The 25,869-nt window shown below is 50.7% G+C and overlaps 1 protein-coding gene across 2 annotated transcripts; it reads right to left on the reverse strand.

Moving 5' to 3' along the window:
• Window positions 1-2,364: 2,364 nt before the first annotated feature.
• dla (deltaA) lies at window positions 2,365-7,354 on the reverse strand. Of its 2 annotated transcripts, XR_015117502.1 has the most exons (12): window positions 7,092-7,354; window positions 6,673-6,975; window positions 6,511-6,571; window positions 6,174-6,431; window positions 5,518-5,578; window positions 5,294-5,424; window positions 4,837-5,006; window positions 4,457-4,673; window positions 3,577-4,357; window positions 3,393-3,501; window positions 3,092-3,298; window positions 2,365-2,931 (listed from the first exon to the last, which is right to left on the reverse strand). XR_015117502.1 is itself a non-coding variant. In XM_086210314.1 (11 exons), the coding sequence occupies exons 1-11, from the start codon at window positions 7,158-7,160 to the stop codon at window positions 3,293-3,295; spliced, it is 2,166 nt and encodes a 721-aa protein (XP_086066440.1). In that variant the 5' UTR covers window positions 7,161-7,354; the 3' UTR covers window positions 2,365-3,292. The 2 variants fall into 2 exon arrangements, 1 of the variants encoding a protein (XP_086066440.1); XM_086210314.1 differs by having other exon boundaries at window positions 2,365-3,298.
• Window positions 7,355-25,869: the final 18,515 nt, after the last annotated feature.

Consider the following 25,869-nt stretch of genomic DNA (forward strand, 5'->3'; position numbering starts at 1 on the left):
GCAGGCCGGCCCGTGTGCGCTCACGCCAGCATCCTGTTAGGAACCGATTGAACAATCCGAGCTGGGACTCCTGCAGCTCACCATCACCTATAAGCTATAAATCAGTTTGAACGCCAGAGCATTGGTGCTTTCTTGGAAATATTTACCTCATTAGCCGCCGGCGCGCTGTGGTCTGGGTTTGGTATAAATAAGCAGTGTTGAGCTGTTTCCCAGGTGGGATGGAAGTAGTTGTAGTGCATTTGTCTGAGGCGGACCCTTGTACAGTACTGTAATACTTCGTGTGCTTGGAAGCCATGTCAGCGCATTGTAACGTACTGTGTTGATGCCTTTTCTGTTGTAGCGGGAGGGAAGGTCTTTGTTTTTCTACATTAATATTTCTTTAACAGAGGTAAAATATGTCAGAAGAAGAAACAGTCATTTTATAAAATCACGTGTCCCATAAGAACCCATCTTTTATGTATGAAAAGACTAAAGGCATGATTTTAACTTTTCTGAGAACTTAGATGTTGTACTCATGAATTAATTGAATTTTAAAAATGAGTGATTTCAAAGATTTCTTTCTCCAAATAAAAGTCTTCTATGGCTGAAGAGCGGTGGCTGAGCCTGGACTTTATTACATCTGCACGCAGGCGCGTGTGTCAGAGTGTGTGTGTGAGAGAGAGTGTGTGTATGTGTGTGTGTGTGAGAGAGAGAGAGTGTGTGAGTGTGCGCGGGGCCACTGATGGAACAATAAACTGGTGGTTGTCTACGCTCATGTGCTTCAGGTGTCTTTGAGGTTGAAAGATCACCTGTAACCATGGAAACAAGTATATATCTGTTTACTGATTGGTGGATTGAGCAGGAAGTCACATCTCACGGTGAGTAAACAGGAAGCTGGGGATGGAGTGTCCCGCGAACACGCCTGGTGCGTGTTGCTCTGAAGTCTGCGTGCGTGAAGCTCCTACCACTGCATGTATGTTGAGCACTCAAACTTCTATGATTGGATTTCAGAAAGTTGAAAATGATTGGCGGGACATGTCGTTTGGCGTCAGACAACTAAGGAGGTGAGAGTGTTGGTGTCAAGACAACGTCAGAGAATAAAAGGACAGAACGATGCCGAGATCGACACTTGTCCAGCAGCCGATACTGGCAGGACCCGCTGGAGGAACCACGGGTTCTACCAACTTCTCTTCTGCCCTTCAATAATAACTCAAACTGTTTGCATGTCTTGACCAACCTTAGAATCATGGTTCTAAATATTAGCTGTCACTCGTGATTAGATGGCGGTTTCTCAGCTCCAAAGTGCCACATCATGGCAGAGGACTTCATCGATCCATTTTGAATCTCTTGCCAGAGTAGCGGAGCTCTTCTACGAGGACATCTGTGTTCCGCTGAGTTTTTGACTTGCCTTTGTCAGACGAACATCATTTGTTCAAATGCATCTTCAATTGTGGTGAAAGGTTCATAAACTTCTGGGATTGTCTGAAGCCTCCCCAACAACGGTGTAACCCTCCTTGCAGCAGCAGTTTTAGCTGCTGCTGAAATTAAAATTGTCTTGTTTTTTTTCCATTGTGGTTGCGGTGACGTTTGCCTGCTGCGCCGCCATGAATCAGTCCACACAAACATCCTGCTCTCTTTCTCTTCGCTTCCATTTCTCCAGATTGATGTGGCGGACAAAGCCGAAACTGTTGACGGTCTGGCTGCTCGCGGCTGAACTCGGCCAGAAGGCATCTGTTACTCAACAACATCTGTTGCTGTTACTCTGCTTCCCCCAGCATGCCGAGGGGCTGTGGCCTCTCCCGAGGGTGGTCTTTTGTGCAGCCCATTGTCAATTCCATCATTGTCTGCTGAGGGCAGCTCCCAGAATGCTTCAGTGCTGGAAGCCCTCCTGAGGCCGCTTCTGCTGGCTGATGATTTACGCTTGTTTGTGTCTGAGCACAATCAGCAGCTTTGTGGGCCAATTAAGACGAACACTGAGGGACGTTGAAGACGTAAGAAATGGGCTTTTTCACATTCTGACTCACCAACGCTGCTGCTGTGAGAGGAAAAGTGACAGCAGTTCCTTCAGTGAGTCCAGAAGCGTTCATGCTGGATGTCCCGAGGTGTCCCCTCTCTGATCTGGACCTTCGCCCATCAATTACCTGACTTGTTGTTGTGGAGGACAAATGCGAGCAGTAAATCTAGCGTAGAGACATTGTTTTTTATGAATAGGCCCCTCGCCCATCTCCGGGGAGACCCTTTCAATTTTGGCAGGAGCCAACAGCGCAGGCACAGAAGAGCCCCCCATGGGGTCGCCGGGAAGACAACAGATGTTACTTATTAACTTTGATTTTTTCTGAACTTGCAGATGGACGCAACAAGTTGGACGCAGTCATAATTTCATGTTTAGCAATATTTATTTGGAAAAATAGTCTTGGCTAATTCCTTCATTCAAAGATGGTAAAGGAGACAGGAACATAATTTGTACAAACCCTCTTAAATAACATTTTCTTTAAAACAAAAAAGTCCCATTGACCTGAAGTGCCTTTGTAAATATTAAAGAAACCAACTTTAAATAATAAAACATCACAAATGTACAATACAAAATGAGAACATAAAATCATTAAATTAACTTTAAATTAAATCATAATTTTAAATCATAACTTCTTTAATTTATTTTACAAAAAGGACAATCTGTACCAAAAAGCAACCTTATTTGAATTAAGACAAAGTTTCCCTGTCCAACAGAAGAACACAAAAAACAACAGAACAATACAATGTCAGAAAAGGTTTGGGGGGGGGGGGGCTCGGGAATGAAACGCACTTCAGCCAACACAGCAGTGGCGTCCACGTAGGGTCTCCAGCGGTCTCGTGATGGGGGCACAGCCGTGAAGAACAGGCCAGTATGGCCAAACATCCACCATTTGATGCAGTTCCTGCGCTCAGCAACGGCACCGGGGTTTGAGAAAAGGCCTGGGTGCAAATGTTGCAAAAACAAAAATCGTAGCGCCGCACGTCTCGCACCACGTGACAGTCTCCATTTATATTTTATTCTAACCCCCACTCCCCAATAAAAGGCAGAACAGAAAGCTAAGTGGCCGTTTACTTTTAACTGTAAACTTTTAATTTTTACCCCGCCAGTTCCTCTCCCACAGGCCGCCGTCGCCTGCATGTAGTTTCCAGTAGAGAACCAGCTCACTCTGAATATCAGTTAAAGGTCTCAGTATCAGCAGCAGTCTCCAGGCGGGACTCGTCCCCCCTGAGCGTAGAGCAGCATCCCAAGGAGCATAAAAACTCTCCCATAGAGCAAATAAGCGAGGCCACAGGTGGCTCGTTACACCTGCGCACACAGGATGGAACACGTTAGCGTTGGCTGACAGGAAGACGCCTGGTCTCCCTCAACTGTCAAGAACAGAGAAACATCCAAAACTCACCTCAGTTGCAATTATACATTCGTCCTTTTCCTCTGACATCACAAACACAGATTTGTACTTGGTGTCCGCACATGCAGACATTTCTGGGGCTCTCTTTTCTGATGCATCGCTTTGGGAAAGAAAAGGAAAGCGCATTAGTTTTGTGGGGAGAGGGAGAGTCAGCTTCTCAGTAAGAGGTGCTCACCATTTTAAATGTTTGCTGCATTTCTCCTCAAACTCAAATGAGTCCGGGGACGGACTCTTGTCCCCGCATGCCGCCTCCAGCATGGCCTCTTTCACCGCCTGCTCATAGTTGACCTCGTGTACAAGGTTGTAGTCAGCAGGTGGATGGTGGCTCTTGTAGCTGCTCCTCCCCGGTGAAGACCCTTCATCAGGGTCACCACTGCAGAAGTCCATCTTCTTGTTGATATTTTTGATGCCTGGCATCGGCACCACGCTGACGCCCAGGTCCCTGTCAGTGCGGTGGCAGTTGTTCGTCAGGTTATTAATTGTTTCTCCGTCTCCAGCGGTTTCTGCTTGACCACCACGCTGGACTTTTGATCTGAAAAATCCAACAAGTACAGCACATCCTGCCAACAGCAGCAGCACCAGGGCCACGCCGGACCCAATGGCCATCCAAGGCACCTCCGCCCCACGGATTGCTGCATGTTCTGGAAGCAGGAACTGGCAGTTTCGGCCACCGTATCCAGGAACACACGCACAGACATAGCGGTTGTTTCTCTCATGGCACGTGGCACCGTTGTGGCAAGGGTTGTGCTCACAACGGCTGATGGGTGAGCTACAGTTGTGGCCGGTGTATCCTGGGGGGCAGGTGCAGGTGTAGCCATTAGGCCCCTCCTGGCAGGTGCCTCCATTCTGGCACGGGTATGTAGCACACTCGTCACCAGTATGGTCACAGTTCACGCCAGTGAAACCATCCGGGCACTGACACAAGTAGGAGTTGACGAGATCTACACAACGAGCACCTGCGAACAAGATGAAGGTCGTAGAAGGTTGACGTTAGCGTTCAGGATCGTACGACTTATGTTGCCTGCCTGGACGAGCCAGGAGCCTGCTTTGCTCACCGTTGGAGCAGGGCCCGGACGTGCAGTGGTCAATTTTCTTCTCACAGTTGAAACCTGCGTAGCCGGTGGGACACTGGCAGTAGTAGCCTCCGTCAGGGTTGTCAGCACAGCGGCCTCCGTTGGAACACGGCCCATCGGCGCACGTCATGGCGCTTAGCTCACAGTTGTTTCCAAAGAAACCATGAGGGCAAGTGCAGGTGTAAGTGTTTTCCAAATCCTATGGAGAGAAAGTTGAACAGGCTGGATCAGGTTCTGCACTGGTCCTGAGGGGGCACCTTCGGAATGGAAGAGAAGCAACAAAAGCCCACGGGGCCACATTCCCTCCTGGTCCCTGACCCCAGCTGGCGGGGCCTCTCTCACCACGTTCCAACAACACTTACAGTGCAGCTTCCTCCGTTACGGCAGGGGTGTCCAGCGCATTCATTGACCTGGATCTCACAGCTGGCACCGGTGAAGCCGGGCCTGCAAGAACAGGTGTAGCTGCCCTGGCCAGTGTTGCTACAAGTGGCTCCATTCATGCAGGGCCGGTGGTGGGTGCAGTAGTTCAGATCTGGACAGACATGCAGACACATGTGGATTAGTAACACATGCAGCACGCTGCGGCTCTGCCTCCCTGTCCTGGCTAGAACCCAAATCCCAGCACAGCTGCCCTGCCTGGCCGCGGCCACAGGTACCGGCCCAGTGGGGTTCTCCAACTGATGTTAGCCGCCAAGAGGCTCGATGCTCCGCTCACGCCTCCTCACCCTCCCTCCTAAACCCTCCCACACTCTCTCCTCACTCTTTCCTCACCCTCCTCATGACACCTCACCCCTCCTCACACACCTCAACCCTCCTCACCCTGGTTGCAGAAGAGTCCCCCCCAGCCCTCCTGACAGTTGCACTGCCAGGGCTGCTGGCACGTCCCGTGGAGGCAGCCCGGGTAACGGATGCACTCGTCGCAGTAGCGGCCTTTGAATCCCACTCTGCACCTGTCATCGTCCAATCAGAGATGAAGTTATAACACCTGGTTAGTCCTCTCGCGTTACCTCGTGTGTCCCAACGATGAATGGAAGGAGACTCACTTGCACTCTCCGGGTTTCTCACAGAAGCCGTGCTCTTCGTTGCAGCCGGGCAGGCAGATCGCTGCACGGAGACGAAACAGGAGGAATTCAGTTTCATGGAGAACTAGAGAGGCAGGAGCTAGTAGACCCGCCGCCCCCCCCCCCCCCCCCAAACCAGCGTGGAAGAACGTTCCACAGAGACAGAGACAAAGAGTGTGTGTATGTGTGTGTGCGCGTGTGTGCTAGACAATACTCCTGCTCCCATAGACCCTGAAACCATCATATTTTTTCTACGGGTCAAAACGCTTTCATTTATGCTGCGCGCGCGCGCGCGCACACACACACACACACACACACACACACACACACACACACACACACACACACACACACACACCAGTGTCTAGGACTGGGGCAGATAAGAGTGGACAGCTGGCGAGTGTGTTGCCAGTGCGACAGCTGCTCCATTGTCTGTCTCTGCCGGCAGCTGCCCACTTCAAACAATACCCCCCCACTCGGCCAATCAGCGGCTGGCCCCTCCCGAAGGAGCCAATCAGAGGCCAGCATGTAAATTTATGGCACGCGTGTGATTATTCCCCAAAACTTTCCTTAGAATAAATCAAGTGATCGTGTGTGTGCGTGCGCGTGCGCACTGGGCGGGGGGGTGCGGGACTCACGCTCGGTGCAGTACTGGCCCTTCCAGCCAGCGTCACACACGATCTCCCCGCGCTCCCCGCACGTGAAGTGGCCGAAGGCGTCGTCCCTCGGCCGGCAGAACACCGAGCAGCCCTCCCCGTAGTAATGCTCGTCACACACGAACCGGTACGAATACCGGAGCTCCGTCCGGCCGCCAGTGTGCAGGTCTTGGGACCAGTCCTCCCCCACCGTCAGGTGCCTCTGCGTGGCCATGGTGCTGATGACGCGGTCCGGGTTCTCTAGAGGGACCAAGGCTGGGTGAGTGAGAGGGAGGCGGGAGAGAGAGGGAGAGGGTGAGGGGGAAGGGAGGGGTCCTACCTGTGGAGAGGTCGTCCCGGGAGTCGGTGTGCAGCGCTTCGATGATGAGAGAGAAGGTCCCCTGAGAACATGACGGACCCGTGAGACTCAAACTTAACACTAGGGACAGACAGAGAAGGACAGAGACAGACAGACAGAGGGAGAGACAGAGAGAGAGCTCACCGGCCACGTGAAGCCAAAGTTAATCCTAACGGGGTTTGTGAATGAACTCTCCGGGATGACGTCAGGCACCTGGAAGGAGTTGGAGCCGAGGACCGGCGTCACGGCGCCACCGTAAGTGCAGGGGGGCTCCGGGGAGGCGTTGGGCTGGTAGTGCTTAAGACAGACCCGGAAGAAGGTTTGACACTCGCACTGCTGCTGGAGGGACGCGGCCGGACCCCCTTTACAGCAGTTCCTGTTGCCTAGGACCCCCTTTTTGTTGAGGAACTCGTGCAGCTTCAGCTCAAACACCCCGGAGCACGAACCCTGAGGAGGAGAGCAGCAGCCTGAGCCCGCGGGTGTGATGGGAGAGAGAGAGAGAGAGAGAGAGAGAGAGAGAGAGAGAGAGAGAGTTTTCGGAACACTCGGGTGGAGCAGCTTACCTGGCCCAGCAGCACAGACATGGCGGCGGTGGCCAGCAGGATGACGCGGCTCATGGTCAATAAAAACATCGTAACTAAGAATGAAACGGATCAACAAACAGCTGCGCGCCTCCTCCTCAGCGCACTGCGCGGATCCTGAGGAACAAATTAATCCCAAATCAGAATCAGGAGCCTGGATGCTCCTCCAGCTGCGGCGGAGTCCGGGCGCGGGTCCCGGGAGCAGGTCTGGTCCGTCACTGGTCCGCCATGCTGCCTCCACCACTGCGGCCGCTGCGCGTCTGTCCGCCTCCAGCCGCCGCGGCCGATTATATACGGCTGCCCCCCCCCCCCCCCCCCCCGACTGGTGACGACGGCTGAGGGGAGACGGTGAAGTGTCTGTGGAGCATCCACGCTCTCAGGAGGACAAACCCATCGATCACTTGAGGAAACTTCGAGTTCCCCGATTTTCCTCTCGAGCGACGAATATCCGGGGTGCGCAAGCGGTTGGTCCGGTAGGTGAGACCGGCGGAGCAACAACAGTGTGAAGTTACACAAACACACAATCACAATAAAACACACAGTCACACACGTTCACACAATCAAACACACACACAATCACTCACACTCACACAATCACACGCACACACTCACACTATCACACACACAATCACACACAGTCACACAGACACTCACACAATCACACATGCACACACACACAATCACTCACACTATCACACACACAATCACACACAGTCACACACACAATCACACACACACACACACACACACACACACACACACTCTCTCTTAGTTGGTGTGTGAACATTCCAGAGCTGCAGGATCCCCCCCCCCCCCCCCCCCAGCTCAGCAGCTCCACCTTTGTAGTCACTGTGTATGTGTGTGCTCGCGTGTGCCCCCCGCCCCCCCAGCTGTATGGTAATCCCCTCAGCACCTGCTCTCCCCTCAACAACAGTGCGCGCCCACAGAGACGCTCGCGCGCAGCCACCATCAGCACACATCTGCAAACATCCACCAGCCCGCGGAGGGGCTCCCACCTACTGCCACGCCATGACGGGTGGTCCCCCACAGACACGACCCCCCTCGTTTCTGATGTCACACATCAATCCCAAGTGAGGTAGTAAGTCGCCCTCCAGTCATAAACAGGGACTCTTGAGATGACGTCCCCCCCAACTACACACACACACACACACACACACACACACACACACACACACACACACACAGGTTTGCGTAGCTATCCTTTTTAGGACATTCCATTGACTTCCATTCATGTGAATATCCTAACCCAAACCCTAATCTTCATCCTAATCCTCACCAGTTGGTGCCTCACCTCAACCTCAAACTGACTGCAGGTTCCACCTTCACTCTACCTTTGACCAGGTGTTCATGAATGAAGATCTGCTGCATCAGGACCAGGTCTTTGGTCCCCATGAGGACTAGGGTCCTGATAAGGTTGGTGTTTTTACCAGAAAAGGTCTCCAAAAGATAAAAAAAACAAGTATACACACACACAAACACTCCCTCACTCACACTCACTCACACACAAACACTCACTCACACACTCACTCTCACACACACTCACTCACTCAAACACACACTCACATACACACACAAACACACACTCACTCACTCACACACTCACTCACTCTCACACACACTCACTCACACACTCAGTCACTCACACACTCTCACTCACACACACACTCACACACTCACACACACACTCACAAACACTCACTAACAAAAACACTCACTCACTCACAAACACTCACACACTTACACACTCACTCACACACACACACTTACTCACACACACTTACTCATTCACACTCACTCACGCATACTCAATCTCACACACTCACTCTCACTCATACACAAACACTCTCACACTCACTCACTCACTAACACACTCTCACGCTCATTCACACACAAACACTCACTCATTCACTCACAGACACACTCACTCACTCACACACATTAACTCACTCTCACACAATCATTCACACACACTCACTCACTCACTTACACACTCACTCACAAACACTCACTCACTCACTCACTCACACAAACACTCACTCACACACACTCTCACACAAACACACACACTCACACACAAACACTCACTCTCAAACACTCTAACTCAGAGACTCACAAACACTCACTCTCACTCACACACACATTCACTCAGTCACTCACACAAACACTCACTCTCACTCACTCATACTCACAAACACTCATTCACTCACACACACTTATTAACTCACACACACACAAACACTCACTCTCACTCAAACACAAACACTCACTCCCTCACACACACTCACTCACACACTTACACACTCACTCACACACACTCACTCACTCACACACTGACTCACTCACACACACACTCTCACATACTCACACACTCAGTCACTCTCACATACTCTCACTCACTCACTCACAAACACTCACTCACTCACTCACTCACACAAACACTCACTCACACACACTCACTCACTCTCACACACTCACTCACTCAGACACTCACACACACAAACACTCACTAACACAAACATTCACTCACTCACTCTCACTCACTCACTCACTCACTCTCACTCATACACACACACTCACTCTCACACACACACTCTCACTCACTCACGCATACTCACTCTCACACACACTCACTCATACACAAACACTCACACACACTCACTCACGCACACTCACTCTCACACACACTCACTCACTCACTCCCTCACACATTACACACTCACACACACTTCCACCCTCACTCACACAAACACTCACTCACACTCACTCATTCACTCACACACACACACTCACAAACACTCACTCACTCACTCAAAAAAACACACACACTCTCACTCACTCACACACACACTCACTCACTCACACACTCTCACTCACACACTCATTCACTCACTCACTCACTCACTCACTCACACACACTAAAACAAACACTCACTCTCACTCACACAAACACTCACTCTCACTCACACAAACACTCACTCACACACTCACTCATTCACACACAAACATTCACTCACTCACTCATTCACACACACTCACTCACACACTCATTCACTCACTCACTCACTCACTCACTCACACACACTAAAACAAACACTCACTCTCACTCACACAAACACTCACTCTCACTCACACAAACACTCACTCACACACTCACTCATTCACACACAAACATTCACTCACTCACTCATTCACACACACTCACTCACACACTCACTCACTCACTCTCACTCACACAAACACACACACTCACTCACACACACACTCTCACTCACTCAGTCAATCTCACTCTCACACACACATTCACACACACTCACACAAACACTCACTCACACACTCACTCAGACACTCACACACACAAACACTCACTCACACAAACATTCACTCAGTCACTCTCACTCACTCACACTCACTCACTCACTCACTCACAAACATTCACTCACTTACTCACACACACTCACTCACTCACACCCTCACTCACTCAGTCACTCTCACTCACACAAACACTCACTCACACACTCACTCAGACACTCACACACACAAACACTCACTCACACAAACATTCACTCAGTCACTCTCACTCACTCACTCACTCACTCTCACTCGTACACACACTCACTCACACACTCTCACTCACTCAGACACTCACACACACAAACATTCACTCAGTCACTCTCACTCACTCACTCACTCTCACTCATACACACACTCACTCTCACACACACTCTCACTCACTCACGCATACTCAATCTCACACACACTCACTCTCACTCATACACACACAATCACTCTCACTCACTCACTCATACACAAACACTCTCACACTCACTCACTCACTCACTCACACACTCTCACTCACACACTCATTCACTCACTCACACAAACACTCACACTCACTCATTCACTCACACACACACTCACAAACACTCACTCACTCACTCAAAAAAACACACACACTCTCACTCACTCACACACACACACACTCACTCACTCACACACTCTCACTCACACACTCATTCACTCACTCACTCACTCACTCACTCACACACACTAAAACAAACACTCACTCTCACTTACACAAACACTCACTCTCACTCACACAAACACTCACTCACACACTCACTCATTCACACACACTCACTCACACACTCACTCACTCACTCTCACTCACACAAACACACACACTCACTCACACACACACTCTCACTACTCAGTCAATCTCACTCTCACACACACACACACTCACACAAACACTAACTCACACACTCTCACTCATTCACACACACACACTCTCACTCACACTCTCACTCACTCACTAACTCACTCCCTCACTCACACACACTCACTCACTCACTCACTCACAAACATTCACTCACTTACTCACACACACTCACTCACTCACACCCTCACTCACTCAGTCACTCTCACTCACACAAACACTCACTCACACACTCACTCACACACTCACACACACAAACACTCACTCACACAAACATTCACTCAGTCACTCTCACTCACTCACTCACTCTCACTCGTACACACACACTCACTCACACACTCTCACTCACTCACACAAACACTCACTCACACTCACTCATTCACTCACACACACACACACACTCACAAACACTCACTCACTCACTTAAAAAAACACACACACTCTCACTCACTCACACACACACACACTCACTCACTCACACACTCTCACTCACACACTCATTCACTCACTCACTCACTCACTCACTCACTCACTCACACACACTAAAACAAACACTCACTCTCACTTACACAAACACTCACTCTCACTCACACAAACACTCACTCACACACTCACTCATTCACACACAAACATTCACTCACTCACTCATTCACACACACTCACTCACACACTCACTCACACACTCACTCACTCACTCTCACTCACACAAACACACACACTCACTCACACACACACTCTCACTCACTCAGTCAATCTCACTCTCACACACACACATTCACACACACTCACACAAACACTAACTCACACACTCTCACTCATTCACACACTCTCACTCACACTCTCACTCACTCACTAACTCACTCCCTCACTCACACACACTCACTCACTCACTCACAAACATTCACTCACTTACTCACACACACTCACTCACTCACACCCTCACTCACTCAGTCACTCTCACTCACACAAACACTCACTCACACACTCACTCAGACACTCACACACACAAACACTCACTCACACAAACATTCACTCAGTCACTCTCACTCACTCACTCACTCTCACTCGTACACACACACTCACTCACACACTCTCACTCACTCACACACTCAGACACTCACACACACAAACATTCACTCAGTCACTCTCACTCACTCACTCACTCTCACTCATACACACACTCACTCTCACACACACTCTCACTCACTCACGCATATCAATCTCACACACACTCACTCTCACTCATACACACAATCACTCTCACTCACTCACTCATACACAAACACTCTCACACTCACTCACTCACTCACTCACACACTCTCACACTCATTCATTCACTCACTCACTCACTCACTCACTCACTCACTCACACACACTAAAACAAACACTCACTCTCACTTACACAAACACTCACTCTCACTCACACAAACACTCACTCACACACTCACTCATTCACACACAAACATTCACTCATTCACACACACTCACTCACACACTCACTCACTCACTCTCACTCACACAAACACACACACTCACTCACACACACTCTCACTACTCAGTCAATCTCACTCTCACACACACACACACTCACACAAACACTAACTCACACACTCTCACTCATTCACACACACACACTCTCACTCACACTCTCACTCACTCACTAACTCACTCCCTCACTCACACACACTCACTCACTCACTCACAAACATTCACTCACTTACTCACACACACTCACTCACTCACACCCTCACTCAGTCACTCTCACTCACACAAACACTCACTCACACACTCACTCACACACTCACACACACAAACACTCACTCACACAAACATTCACTCAGTCACTCTCACTCACTCACTCACTCTCACTCGTACACACACACTCACTCACACACTCTCACTCACTCACACACTCAGACACTCACACACACAAACATTCACTCAGTCACTCTCACTCACTCACTCACTCTCACTCGTACACACACTCACTCTCACACACACTCTCACTCACTCACGCATACTCAATCTCACACACACTCACTCTCACTCATACACACACAATCACTCTCACTCACTCACTCATACACAAACACTCTCACACTCACTCACTCACTCACTCATTCACACACTCTCACTCACACACTCATTCACTCACTCACACAAACACTCACTCACACTCACTCATTCACTCACACACACACACACACACACACACACTCACAAACACTCACTCACTCACTTAAAAAAACACACACACTCTCACTCACTCACACACACACACACTCACTCACTCACACACTCTCACTCACACACTCATTCACTCACTCACTCACTCACTCACTCACACACACTAAAACAAACACTCACTCTCACTTACACAAACACTCACTCTCACTCACACAAACACTCACTCACACACTCACTCATTCACACACAAACATTCACTCACTCACTCATTCACACACACTCACTCACACACTCACTCACTCACTCTCACTCACACAAACACACACACTCACTCACACACACACTCTCACTCACTCAGTCAATCTCACTCTCACACACACACATTCACACACACTCACACAAACACTAACTCACACACTCTCACTCATTCACACACTCTCACTCACACTCTCACTCACTCACTAACTCACTCCCTCACTCACACACACTCACTCACTCACTCACAAACATTCACTCACTTACTCACACACACTCACTCACTCACACCCTCACTCACTCAGTCACTCTCACTCACACAAACACTCACTCACACACTCACTCAGACACTCACACACACAAACACTCACTCACACAAACATTCACTCAGTCACTCTCACTCACTCACTCACTCACTCTCACTCGTACACACACACTCACTCACACACTCTCACTCACTCACACACTCAGACACTCACACACACAAACATTCACTCAGTCACTCTCACTCACTCACTCACTCTCACTCATACACACACTCACTCTCACACACACTCTCACTCACTCACGCATACTCAATCTCACACACACTCACTCTCACTCATACACACAATCACTCTCACTCACTCACTCATACACAAACACTCTCACACTCACTCACTCACTCACACACTCTCACACTCATTCACTCACTCACACAAACACTCACTCACACACACTCACTCATTCACTCACACACACACTCACAAACACTCACTCACTCAAACAAACACACACACTCTCACTCATACACACACACTAAAACAAACACTCACTCTCACTCACACAAACACTCACTCTCACTCACTCACACAAACACTCACTCACACACTCACTCACAAACACTCACTGACACACTCACACAAACACTCACTCACACACTCTCACTCATTCACACACACACACTCACACACTCTCACTCACACTCTCACTCACTCACACACACTCACTCACTCACAAACATTCACTTACTTACTCACACACACTCACTCACTCACACCCTCACTCACTCAGTCACTCTCACTCAAACAAACACTCACTCACACACTCACTCACACACACTCACTCACACACTCTCACTCACTCAGTCAATCTCACTCTCACACATACACATTCACACATACTCACACAAACACTTACTCACACACTCTCACTCATTCACACACTCTCACTCACACTCACTCACTCACTCACTCACTCACTCACTCACTCACACAAACACTCACTCTCACTCACACAAACACTCACTCACTCACACTCACTCACACACTCACACACACACACTCACTCACACACTCTCACTCACTCACTCACTCACTCACTCACTCACACACTCACTCACTCACACCCTCACTCACTCAGTCACTCTCACTCACACAAACACTCACTCACACACTCACTCACACAAACACTCACTCACACACTCTCACTCACTCAGTCAATCTCACTCTCACACACACATTCACACACACTTACACACTCACTCACACACTCTCACTCACACACTCTCACTCAGACAAACACTCACACACTCACTCACACACCCTCATTCTCACTCACACACTCTCACTCATTCACACACACACACAAACACCCACTCTCACTCACACAAACACTCACTCACTCACTCACTCACAGAAACACTCACTCACACACTCACTCACACACACTCACTCACACACTCTCACTTACTCAGTCAATCTCACTCTCACACAAACACTCACTCACTCACTCACTCACACACTCACACACACACACTCACTCACACACTCTCACTCACTCACTCACACACACTCACTCACTCACAAACATTCACTCACTCACACACTCACTCACTCACACCCTCACTCACTCAGTCACTCTCACTCACACAAACACTCACTCACACACACACTCACACAAACACTTACTCACACACTCTCACTCATTCACACACTCTCACTCACACACACACTCACTCACTCACTCACACAAACACTCACTCTCACTCACACAAACACTCACTCACTCACTCACACACTCACACACACACACTCACTCACACACTCTCACTCACTCACTCACACACACTCACTCACTCACAAACATTCACTCACTCACACACTCACTCACTCACACCCTCACTCACTCAGTCACTCTCACTCACACAAACACTCACTCACACACTCACTCACACAAACACTCACTCACACACTCTCACTCACTCAGTCAATCTCACTCTCACACACACATTCACACACACTTACACATTCACTCACACACTCTCACTCACACAAACACTCACACACTCACTCACACACCCTCATTCTCACTCACACACTCTCACTCATTCACACACACTCACACAAACACCCACTCTCACTCACAGAAACACTCACTCACTCACTCACTCACTCACTCACTCACTCACACAAACACTCACTCACACACTCACTCATTCACACACACACACACTCTCACTCACACACACACTCACTCACTCACTCACACAAACACTCACTCACTCACACACACTCACACAAACACTCACTCTCACTCACACACTCTCACTCATTCACACACACACACACTCTCACTCACACACACACTCACTCACTCACACACACAAACACTCACTCTCTCTCACACAAACACTCACTCACACACACTCACACACACTCACTCACTCACACACTCACTCACACAAACACTCACTCACACACTCTCACTCACTCAGTCAATCTCACTCTCACACACACATTCACACACACTTACACACTCACTCACACTCTCACTCATTCACACACACACTCTCACTCACACAAACACTCACTCACTCACTCACTCTCTGACTCACACACTGTTTAACTACCTTAGTTTAACTCGTGCCCACCAGTGGGAGGGGGGGGGGGCACCATTCATCTATTATAAACACTGCTTCAATGTACATTGTGTGTGTGTGTGTGTGTGTGTGTGTGTGTGTGTGTGTGTGTGTGTGTGTGTGTTGGGGGGGATTCTTCACTGAAGGACCATGACACGCCTTCAGACGCGGACGCGGGCCCTTACAGGCCATCTGCCGCCCCCCTCCCTGTCTGAACTGCAAGCATGTTAAAGGACCTGTAACGGTATGGGCCCTCCGGGGACATATGGTGAGGGGGGGGGGGGCATGAGGGTTCCTTTCTTCGGGTCCCTGAAGAGGAGACACCACATGGTCGCTCGTGGGAACGTAAACACGGAGCTCATCACACGATATCGATCATATGAAGCTATGATGGGGGGGCATCAGATCCAGCTGAGCTCCGGCTGATGGGAGGGTCCCGCGGTGACGGTGAGAGTGTGTGCGTGCATGTGAGAGGAGAAGTGTGTGGGGGGGGTGTATTCTTGAGGGGGTGTGCATGTGTCTGTATATGTGTATGTTTGTCTGTGAATGTGTGTGTGGGTGGGTGTTAGCTTGGGGTCTCCGGCTCAGACTAGGACCTTCCGACGGGACACCTCCCTCACCGCTGGGTTGACACGATGCCCCCCCACAGGGGGCTTCTGCATGGTGGTGTGTAGGAGGACGCATCTGTGATCGACGCATCTGTGATCGACGCATTGTGACGCACGCAGGTCCCTGTGACATCATGAAGATGAGCTGCTAAGATCAACAAACACACAACTGCAACCTACAAACATGCTAGCGTCCATCAGCAGTAGTAGTAGTCGTAGTACACTGTGATACTGCAGTAGTACCTGGCCATAGACAGACGCTGCCCCTGCAACTGGTTCCCTCAACAACATGAATTTGAGGTTGCGAGGTTGATGAGGCGCTGCACCGGCGGGGGAAGGTTCAGCTCTGCTGGATCGTTTCACAGATCCATCAGTTTTTGCGTCATACTCGAGCGGCGCGTTGTTGGTCCATGTTGTGTCTATCTGGTCCTAGAAGGAGTTCATGACCGAAGAGACACCAGGAAGCTTAAATTTGAATTAATTTAAGAGTAACATTTTTGGAGGTTGAAAGCTTTGAGCTTTTAGCAGAGAAAAGTTGCATCATGGGAAGTGCAAACTAGTGATTCTGGTTCATATTGAGTTTACTGTACCTTCAATGGATTCAGATCTTTTTTATTTCATAGTTTTTTGTATGGAAGTGCAGAATGACCTCGTTACGCCATGACAGGTGAAAAAAGTACAGGAGAAACAAGCAACATAGCATTATTGATGGTACCAGTATTAAGGGTTTATATTATTAATAGTACCATTATTTTGGGTATACATTATTAATGGTAACAGTATTTAGGATTTATATTGTTAATAGTAGGCTGCCTGGTGGAGCAGTGGTCCTCCCTGTGGCCCCCCATCAAGAAGGTTGTGGGTGGAGCAGTGGTCCTCCCTGTGGCCCCCCATCAAGAAGGTTGTGGGTGGAGCCCCGGCTGCAGCACGGGGTCTTTCTGGGTGAGTCTCCATGTTCTCCCTGTTCCTGCTGGGTTCTCTCTGGTACTCCAGCTTCCTCCACAGTCCAAAGACATCAAGAGGGGACCAGGTTAATCCAGACTCTAAATTGACCGTAGGCGTGGCTGAGAGAGCCAATGGTTGTCTGTCTCTATGTGTTGGCCCTGCCATGGACTGGTGACCTGTCCAGGGGGGAGGCTGCTGGGATAGGCTCCACCCCCACCACCCTCAACAGGAGGAGAGGGAGAAAATGGAGGGATGGATGGATGGATGGGTAGAGGGATGGATGGATGTGTCATGATCCCTGTCTCATGCTTCCTGTTTTATTTTGTAGTAATGTCCTGTCTTCCTGACCTCCCTCCTGTGATCACCTCATGTGTCTCACTTGATTGCACCACCTGTGTCCTGTTTCCCCACTTGTATTTAACCCATGTGTTTTCCCCTGTTAGGTTGTTGGGTCATTGTCGTTGTCACATCAAGCCTCCAGCCTCACGTCAAGCCTTCGCCCTCACGCCACGTTAAGCCTTTGCCCTCACGCCTTGTCAAGCCTTCGCCCTCACGCCACTTCAAGCCTTCGCCCTCACGCCACGTCAAGCCTTCGCCCTCACACCACACTACGCCCTCAGCTCTCACGCCACATCCTCAGTCCCCAGCTTCCAATAAACCTGTTTTGTTCACGAAACTGTCTGCATTTGGGTCTCCCTCACCACCCTCAACCCCAAAACCTGACAGGATGATAGATGGAGTATTAATAGTACCAGTATTTAGGATATAATTATTAATGGTACCAGTATTTAGATTTCATAGTATTTATAGTCCACCAACACGTACTCTATGGAGGAGACAGAGTTTGGGGAGTGCTTGGGGGGCAAGGGGGTCGTCCAATCTCCGGGGCAGAAGCCACTGAGGCAGTTAAACAACTCCGCGGTGGCAGAGCTCCTGGGTATCTCAAGGCTCTGGTTGTTGTGGGGCTGTCCTGGTTGACATGTCTCTGCAACATTGTGTGGACATCGAGGCCGGTGCCTTTGGAGTGGCAGACCGGGGTGGTGATCCCCATCTTTAAGAAAGGGGACCAGAGGGTGTGTTCCAACTATCGGGGGATCACACTCCTCAGCCTCCCTGGTAAGGTCTACACCAGGGTACTGGAGAGGAGGATCAGGGTGATTGTCGAACCTCAGATGGAGGAGGAGCAGTGTGGTTTTCGTCCTGGTTGTGGAACCATGGATCAGCCCTTCACCCTTGCTAGGGTGCTGGAGGGGGCATGGGAGTTTGCCCAACCAGTCCACATGTGTTTTGTGGATCTGGAGAAGGGTTATGACCGTGTTCCCAGGAGCACCTTGTGGGGGGGGGGGGGGGGTACTCCAGGAGTGTGGGGTGGATGGCCCCTTACAAAGGGCCGTTCATGTTATGAGTTGGGTGTTTATTAGGTATGCTTGTGTTTTTGTTTCATGTTTTTTGTTGTTTTCCTCATAACTCTGCGGGGGAGGTGTGGCCTAGCGGTGCAGCAGGCCCACTGCGCACCTGAGGTTTATCTCCCTCATTATTCTCCCTGCTCTTAAGCAGCCTGGCAGCGTTGCCTCGCTGCCAGATTGTCATGTTCTTTGCCTGACTCTCCAGCCATCTTTCCCTTGTATCTCTAGATCGCTTGCCTTGTTAGTTGTTTCCTTGTGTTTGTTCCATTGTTTTTATCTAGTTTCTGAGTTTGTAGCGTTGTTTTGGTTCTTGCATCGTTCCCGTAGTGGTTCCGTCTTTAGTTAGTTTTTCCATAGAGTTAGTGTGTTTTTTCCTACCTGCTCGCCACGGCGTAGTTGATTGTTTAGTTTTAAGGCTGATTTTGTGTTTGTTTAGTATTAGGAATTGTTTGTTTATTATTGTAGTTTGTTTTTGGTTCTGAATAAATCTTTTGTCTGTTCACGGCTCCTTTTCTCTGTGCCTTGTGTTTGCCTTATTGGGTCCAACTAAAACCCTCGGACTAGTTGTCTTGACAGAACAATCTGGCCACATGGACCCGGCGGACACTCTGCATGGGGACGGGGATTCCACCGTGAAGTCAGCCTTGCGTAAACAGGGTGAGTGGCTTAATAACCACGACCATGCATTATGCTCATTGTTAGATACCACTCAGCAACTCGCAGCACAGGTGAGCCAGTTAAGTGCGCAGGTCGCTGGTCTCGCCATTGCGCTCCCAGCCCCCGGAGCGCAAGCTCCAGAGCCGGCTCCGGCACCTGCCCTCGTCCCGGCGGACCTCAACCCCGCCCGGGACGTCCCCACCACCAATCCGGACCCCTACTCCGGTGAGTTTGAAAGATGTCGCGGGTTTCTATTTCTGTGTCAGCTAATCTTCTCGCAGCGGCCCCAAGCCTTTGCCTCAGATCGGGCAAAGATCTATTTTTTGATCGGGCTACTTAGGGGGAGGGACTTAACTTGGGCGGAGGCGCTGAGTGGTCAATCAGGCTTTGACTCGTTAACTTCTGAAGGATTTATTAACCAGTTCTGCTCTGTTTTTGATCACCCTGACCATCGTGGCAATGCCTTGGCCCGGCTGAAGGATCTCCACCAAGGGACTCGGCCCGTGGCGGATTATACCGTTCACTTCTGGACGTTGGCGAACGATGCGGGCTGGAACGAGGAGGCGTTAAAGGCTGCTTTTATCAAGGGGCTTAGTGATAGAGTTAAGGATGAACTGGCATCCAGAGATAGACCCACTGACTTCGAGGCATTGGTCTCGCTGGCCATCTGGTTAGATAACCGATTCCCAGCGAGGGAAAGTCTCAGACACCCGGTTACGGAGCACACTCCGCCCCAGACTCCCTGCCTTGGGGAGGAACCCATGCAGTCGGGTCGCACCCATTTCTCTCCGGCGGAGAGGCTCCACCGGCTCTGCACCGGGGTCTGCCTTTACTGCGGCGAGGCCTCACACAGGGTGGCCCAGTGCCCCATTCGGCCAAAAGAACCTGCCCGGCAGTGAAAGTGGGCACACTGTCGGGCTGGATGAATTCCATCACGCCCACGCGTCCTCGTTTTGAGCTGCAGGCCACGCTCACTTGTGTGAGGGGCACCTGGCCGCTACTCGTCTGTGTTGACTCTGGGACTGAGGCCCACAACCCCCACATTGATTGGTCAGCCGGTAAAATTTTCAGCTGGAGCGCGTTTTGTCTCACCACTTGCCTGCGCTCAGCCATTCCCCCCTCGGCAAGCTCCGGGACCCCTGAAGCGGCTATCCCCCAGATCTCTCCGTTGCACCGCCGGTTTACCACGACCTAGCCGAGGCCTTCAGTAAGGATAGGGCGCTATCCTTACCCCCCCACCGGCCTTATGACTGCCCCATTGACCTCCTGCCCGGCGCTCCGCTGCCTGCTAGCCGTTTGTACAACCTGTCTAGACCCGAGCGGGAGGCTATGGAGAGGTACATCAGTGAGTCGCTGACAGCCGGCATCATCCGTCCTTTGTCCTCGCCGCTAGGGGCGGGATTTTTCTTTGTTGAAAAAAAAGATAAGTCGCTCCGTCCATGCATCGATTTCCGGGGATTTAACAGCATCACCATTAGGAATAAGTACCCCTTGCCTCTGCCTTCAGCCGCTTTCGAACCCCTCCAGGGGGCGACAGTGTTTTCTAAACTTGATCTTAGGAATGCCTGTCATCTAGTGCATATCCGGGAGGAGGATGAATGGAAAACAGCGTTCAATACCCCGTTGAGTATCTTGTGATGCCGTCTGGGCTTACCAACGCCCCCACTGTTTTCCAGGCGCTGGTCAATGATGCGTTGAGAGACTGCCTAGACCGTTTTGTTGTTGTTTATTTGTATGACATATTGATTTTTTCGCGCACCCTGGATGAGCACGTCCAGCATGTGCGGTTGGTGCAGCAGAGACTGTTAGAAAACAGACTGTTTATTAAAGCTGAGAAGTGCTCCTTTCACCAGTCGTCAATTCCGTTTTTGGGCTGCATCATCAAAAGGGGACAGCTCAGTGCTAATCCGCTTAAGGAGCAGGCGGTCGCCGAGTGGCCCACCCTGTCCAACCATAAGCAGCTCCTTGCCTTGTTAGTTGTTTCCTTGTGTTTGTTCCATTGTTTTTATCTAGTTTCTGAGTTTGTAGCGTTGTTTTGGTTCTTGCATCGTTCCCGTAGTGGTTCCGTCTTTAGTTAGTTTTTCCATAGAGTTACTGTGTTTTTTCCTACCTGCTCGCCACGGCGTAGTTGATTGTTTAGTTTAGGGCTGATTTTGTGTTTGTTTAGTATTAGGAATTGTTTGTTTATTATTGTAGTTTGTTTTTGGTTCTGAATAAATCTTTTGTCTGTTCACGGCTCCTTTTCTCTGTGCCTTGTGTTTGCCTTATTGGGTCCAACTAAAACCCTCGGACTAGTTGTCTTGACAGTTCAGTCTTTCTCCTGGAGGAGTGAGAGTCTGGTCCGCATTGCCAGCAGTAAGTCGGACTTGTTCCCAGTGAGAGTTGGACTCCGCCAAGGCTGCCCTTTGTCACCGGTTCTGTTCATAACCTTTATGGACAGAATTTCTAGGTGCAGCCAGGTGCTGGAGGGGTTGAGTTTGGTGGCGGGAGGGTGTCGTCTCTGCTTTTTGTGGATGATGTGATCCTCTTAGCTTCATCAGGCCATGACCTCCAGCTCTTGCTGGGACAGTTCGCAGCCGAATGTGAAGCGGCTGGGATGAGAATCAGCACCTCCAAGTCTGAGGCCCTGGTCCTCAGTCGGAGAAGGGTGGCTTGCCTGCTCCAGGTTGGGTGTGGGGGGGGGGTCCTACCTCAGGTGGAGGAGTTTAAGTATTGGCACTGAGATACTGATCTGCTGTCAAAAGTGAGGGCTTCCTCCTGGACATGATTGGTGAAAATCACGCTTACAGTCTTTACATGACACTGCTAACTGACAGATATATGACACTGATCACATGACCTGGTTGTCAGAGGTAATGATGAGTCACCTGAATATTGTTTCCATGAGGAATAAATAAACCAAATAGATAGAGGAGTTTCCACGCCCCCCCCCAAAAAAAATGGAGCATCTGCCTGGATTTGAACAGATGTAGGTACCAGCATTGTGGGCCCACATATGCACTCAAACCCCCCACCTCCCTCCAACCTGCCCTGGGTCCCAGAGCCGACCACAATGAGGGAGATCAGGGATGCAGTAACCAAATCCTGCATATCCCCCCAGGACAGGGCTCTGTTGGACGTTCTCACCGGCTCTGTCGAGTGGCCATATAACTGCTCATTTCAGACATGACATATTCAAGGTTGGGGGGGGGGGGGGCATCCATGACTTGGATCTGAAGTGGTGGGAGCTCTGAACAAGTGGTCTCAGGTTGGACTGAGTTGAACCAAGCAGGCTAAGAGGTGCTGGGCTGGTTTGGTGGGCCAGGAGCAGGTGCTAGCTGGGCCGGGGGGATGAAAAGGAGGCTTGTTGAACAAGATGGGTGCAGCACCAGGTTACACTGGTTTTTGTTCAGGGAGGAGAGGTCCAGCAGCCCAGCGCCCCGTCTCCATCTCTCAGCTGCTGCCGTACGACAGAGGATCCACACGCACCTGTTGTCATCCCCCTTTGTGTCCAACCAGCATTAGCATGCTACACCTTAGGAATGCCGCTGTCCCAGGAGAAAGCTTAGTCCGGGTGGGGGTGGGGGGGGGGGGGCGGGGCGGTAGGAGCTTGAAAGGTGTGGTTGTGGTGGTGGTGGGGGCTGAACCAGCAGGGAAGCTTTGGAGGGCAGTGAGAGGGTGGGAGGGTGCGTTCCTCCAAAGCCACTGTTCCCTCTCCTCCGGTCCAGAGAGCCCTGTCCTAAATCACTGGCCCCAGGGGGAAGACTCTCCATTGTGAGGAGACGGCCCCTGCAAGCTGGGCTGCCAGCTGCCACTGCTGCAGCGTCATGCCCCCCCCCCCCCCCCCCACACACACACACACACAGTCACCCCAGCACCATGACAATGCTGCCTGCCGCCAGGGCCACAGGCCAGCACACGACTTGCTGCCCCCCCTCAGAGGGAAGCAACAGCATTGCCAAAGGGAGGTGTTTCCCTCCCGCAAAGAACCAGCTAAAGCTAAACACAACTCTAACCCTAACTCCAGAACCGTCTGTCAAACTGTCCAGGTCTCCTCGATCCAGACCAGACATCAGTGATCCACTTTGACTGGAGATCAGAAGTAACGAGATCAATGGTGGTTATGTGTGACTTTAAACAGGTACAGTAGTATAGCCAGTTTGTTTGGTACACCTACATATAATAATGGTACTACTAATGTTAAGTAGAGCCGCCATGGAATAAATCCTCCTGGCGTTCAACTAATATTTGGCTCTGTTTACATGAATGAGGCTCAACGTGTGTCAGTATAGAACCTGAACCATACAGTTCCAAGGTTGTGTTCTACCTCCTTATACTGTGTATTCTGTACTATAGAACGTTATACTACGATGTGATACTGACTAGTTTGGTTCGTTCTGTCCCGGTGCATCTCTGCTTCTGGAGGAAATCTTGATGTTCATCTTTACTTTGATTTCCTGTTTATTGGAGATAAAAGCTGCACAGCTGTTGGTGCAAACCTCAGCAAAGCTGGTGGCTGAGCGGACGCCCGTCCACCAATGGTGGCATCCTCCTTTGTGTGGCGTCTGATGGTGATTGGAATGAGGGCTTCTTTGGTAAGAAGCAGGACCGGGTCCTGGTTCTCAGGGATGCGGGTCCTGCTGGCGCGGAGGACAGCAGGTGAAGGGAGGTGGGATGACACCCGCGGCACACGCCTGATGACCGAGCCACAAAGCAAAAGTGTGTGACATGCGCCCCACCCTGCCGGCCAATTGTCCCCCCCCCCCCAGGGTCCCAGAGACAAGACCAATTCTGATACTTCCCCTCCCCCACCCCTCACCCCATCACAGGCACAGGCTCCGAGTGCCCCCTTCCCTCTCTTCTTCAAAATCAATTTCACAAATCAGCTGACCCCCCCACCCCCACCCCATCAGCTGCTATGCATCACTGTGTGTGAAGGAGGTGCTCAGAGTTGTGTGTGTGTGTGTGTGTGGGGGGGGGGGGGCAGACAGTATTTCTTGGTGGTGCTGGAGGACGGTGTGGCAGGCTGGTGGGGTCTGGAGGCTTTAGGGCTGCCGGGGTGGGGGGGCTGCTGGGGTCAGGCCTGTGTGTCCTGGGAAAGTTGGATCTCCATTTAAATGTGCACATGTTGCAGCCTTCTGGTGGCTGCGTGAATGCACACGGGGACAGATGGCCCCGGCCATAACTATAGAGTCCGAAGACCCCCGTCCCTGGGGGAGGGGGGAGGGGGAATGGGGGCCCAGCTGATCCCATCAAAAAGAGAGTTGAGGGGAAGAGGAAAAGCAGAGTGGAAGGGGGCTGAGGGTTGGGGGCCCTTAATCCCAAACTCTAAATTGAGTTAATGTATTTGCCAGGGGTCCCTCCTGATTCTGATTAGGTGTCTAGTTTATCAGATGGGGGGGGGGGGGGCAGCAAAAGGAGAATGGCAGCTTTGTAAGTTAGGTGTGTGTGTGTGTGGGGGGGGGGGGGCACATGGAGCTGCTCAGCTCAGGTTGGGTTCAGCTTTAGTGATAACAGCAGCAAGGGGGGACGGGGTTCTGATGGACCAGGAGCCTGGTCAGAGAGAGAGGGGGGGAGAGGGGGGGAT

This window comes from Aulostomus chinensis, chromosome 8, assembly GCF_037954235.1.
Source record: "Aulostomus chinensis isolate RoL2024-O1b breed Wild chromosome 8, RoL_Achi_v1.0, whole genome shotgun sequence".
Lineage (NCBI taxonomy): Eukaryota > Metazoa > Chordata > Actinopteri > Syngnathiformes > Aulostomidae > Aulostomus > Aulostomus chinensis.

Coding starts and splice junctions, on each gene's coding strand:
- dla (XM_086210314.1), bottom strand. CDS start 7,160: ATGTTTTTATTGACCATGAGCCGCGTCATCCTGCTGGCCACCGCCGCC. Junction 6,432..6,510: donor CCGGGACGACCTCTCCACAG/GTAGGACCCCTC, acceptor TGGTCCCTCTAG/AGAACCCGGACCGCGTCATC. Junction 3,502..3,576: donor TGCAGCAAACATTTAAAATG/GTGAGCACCTCT, acceptor TCTTTCCCAAAG/CGATGCATCAGAAAAGAGAG.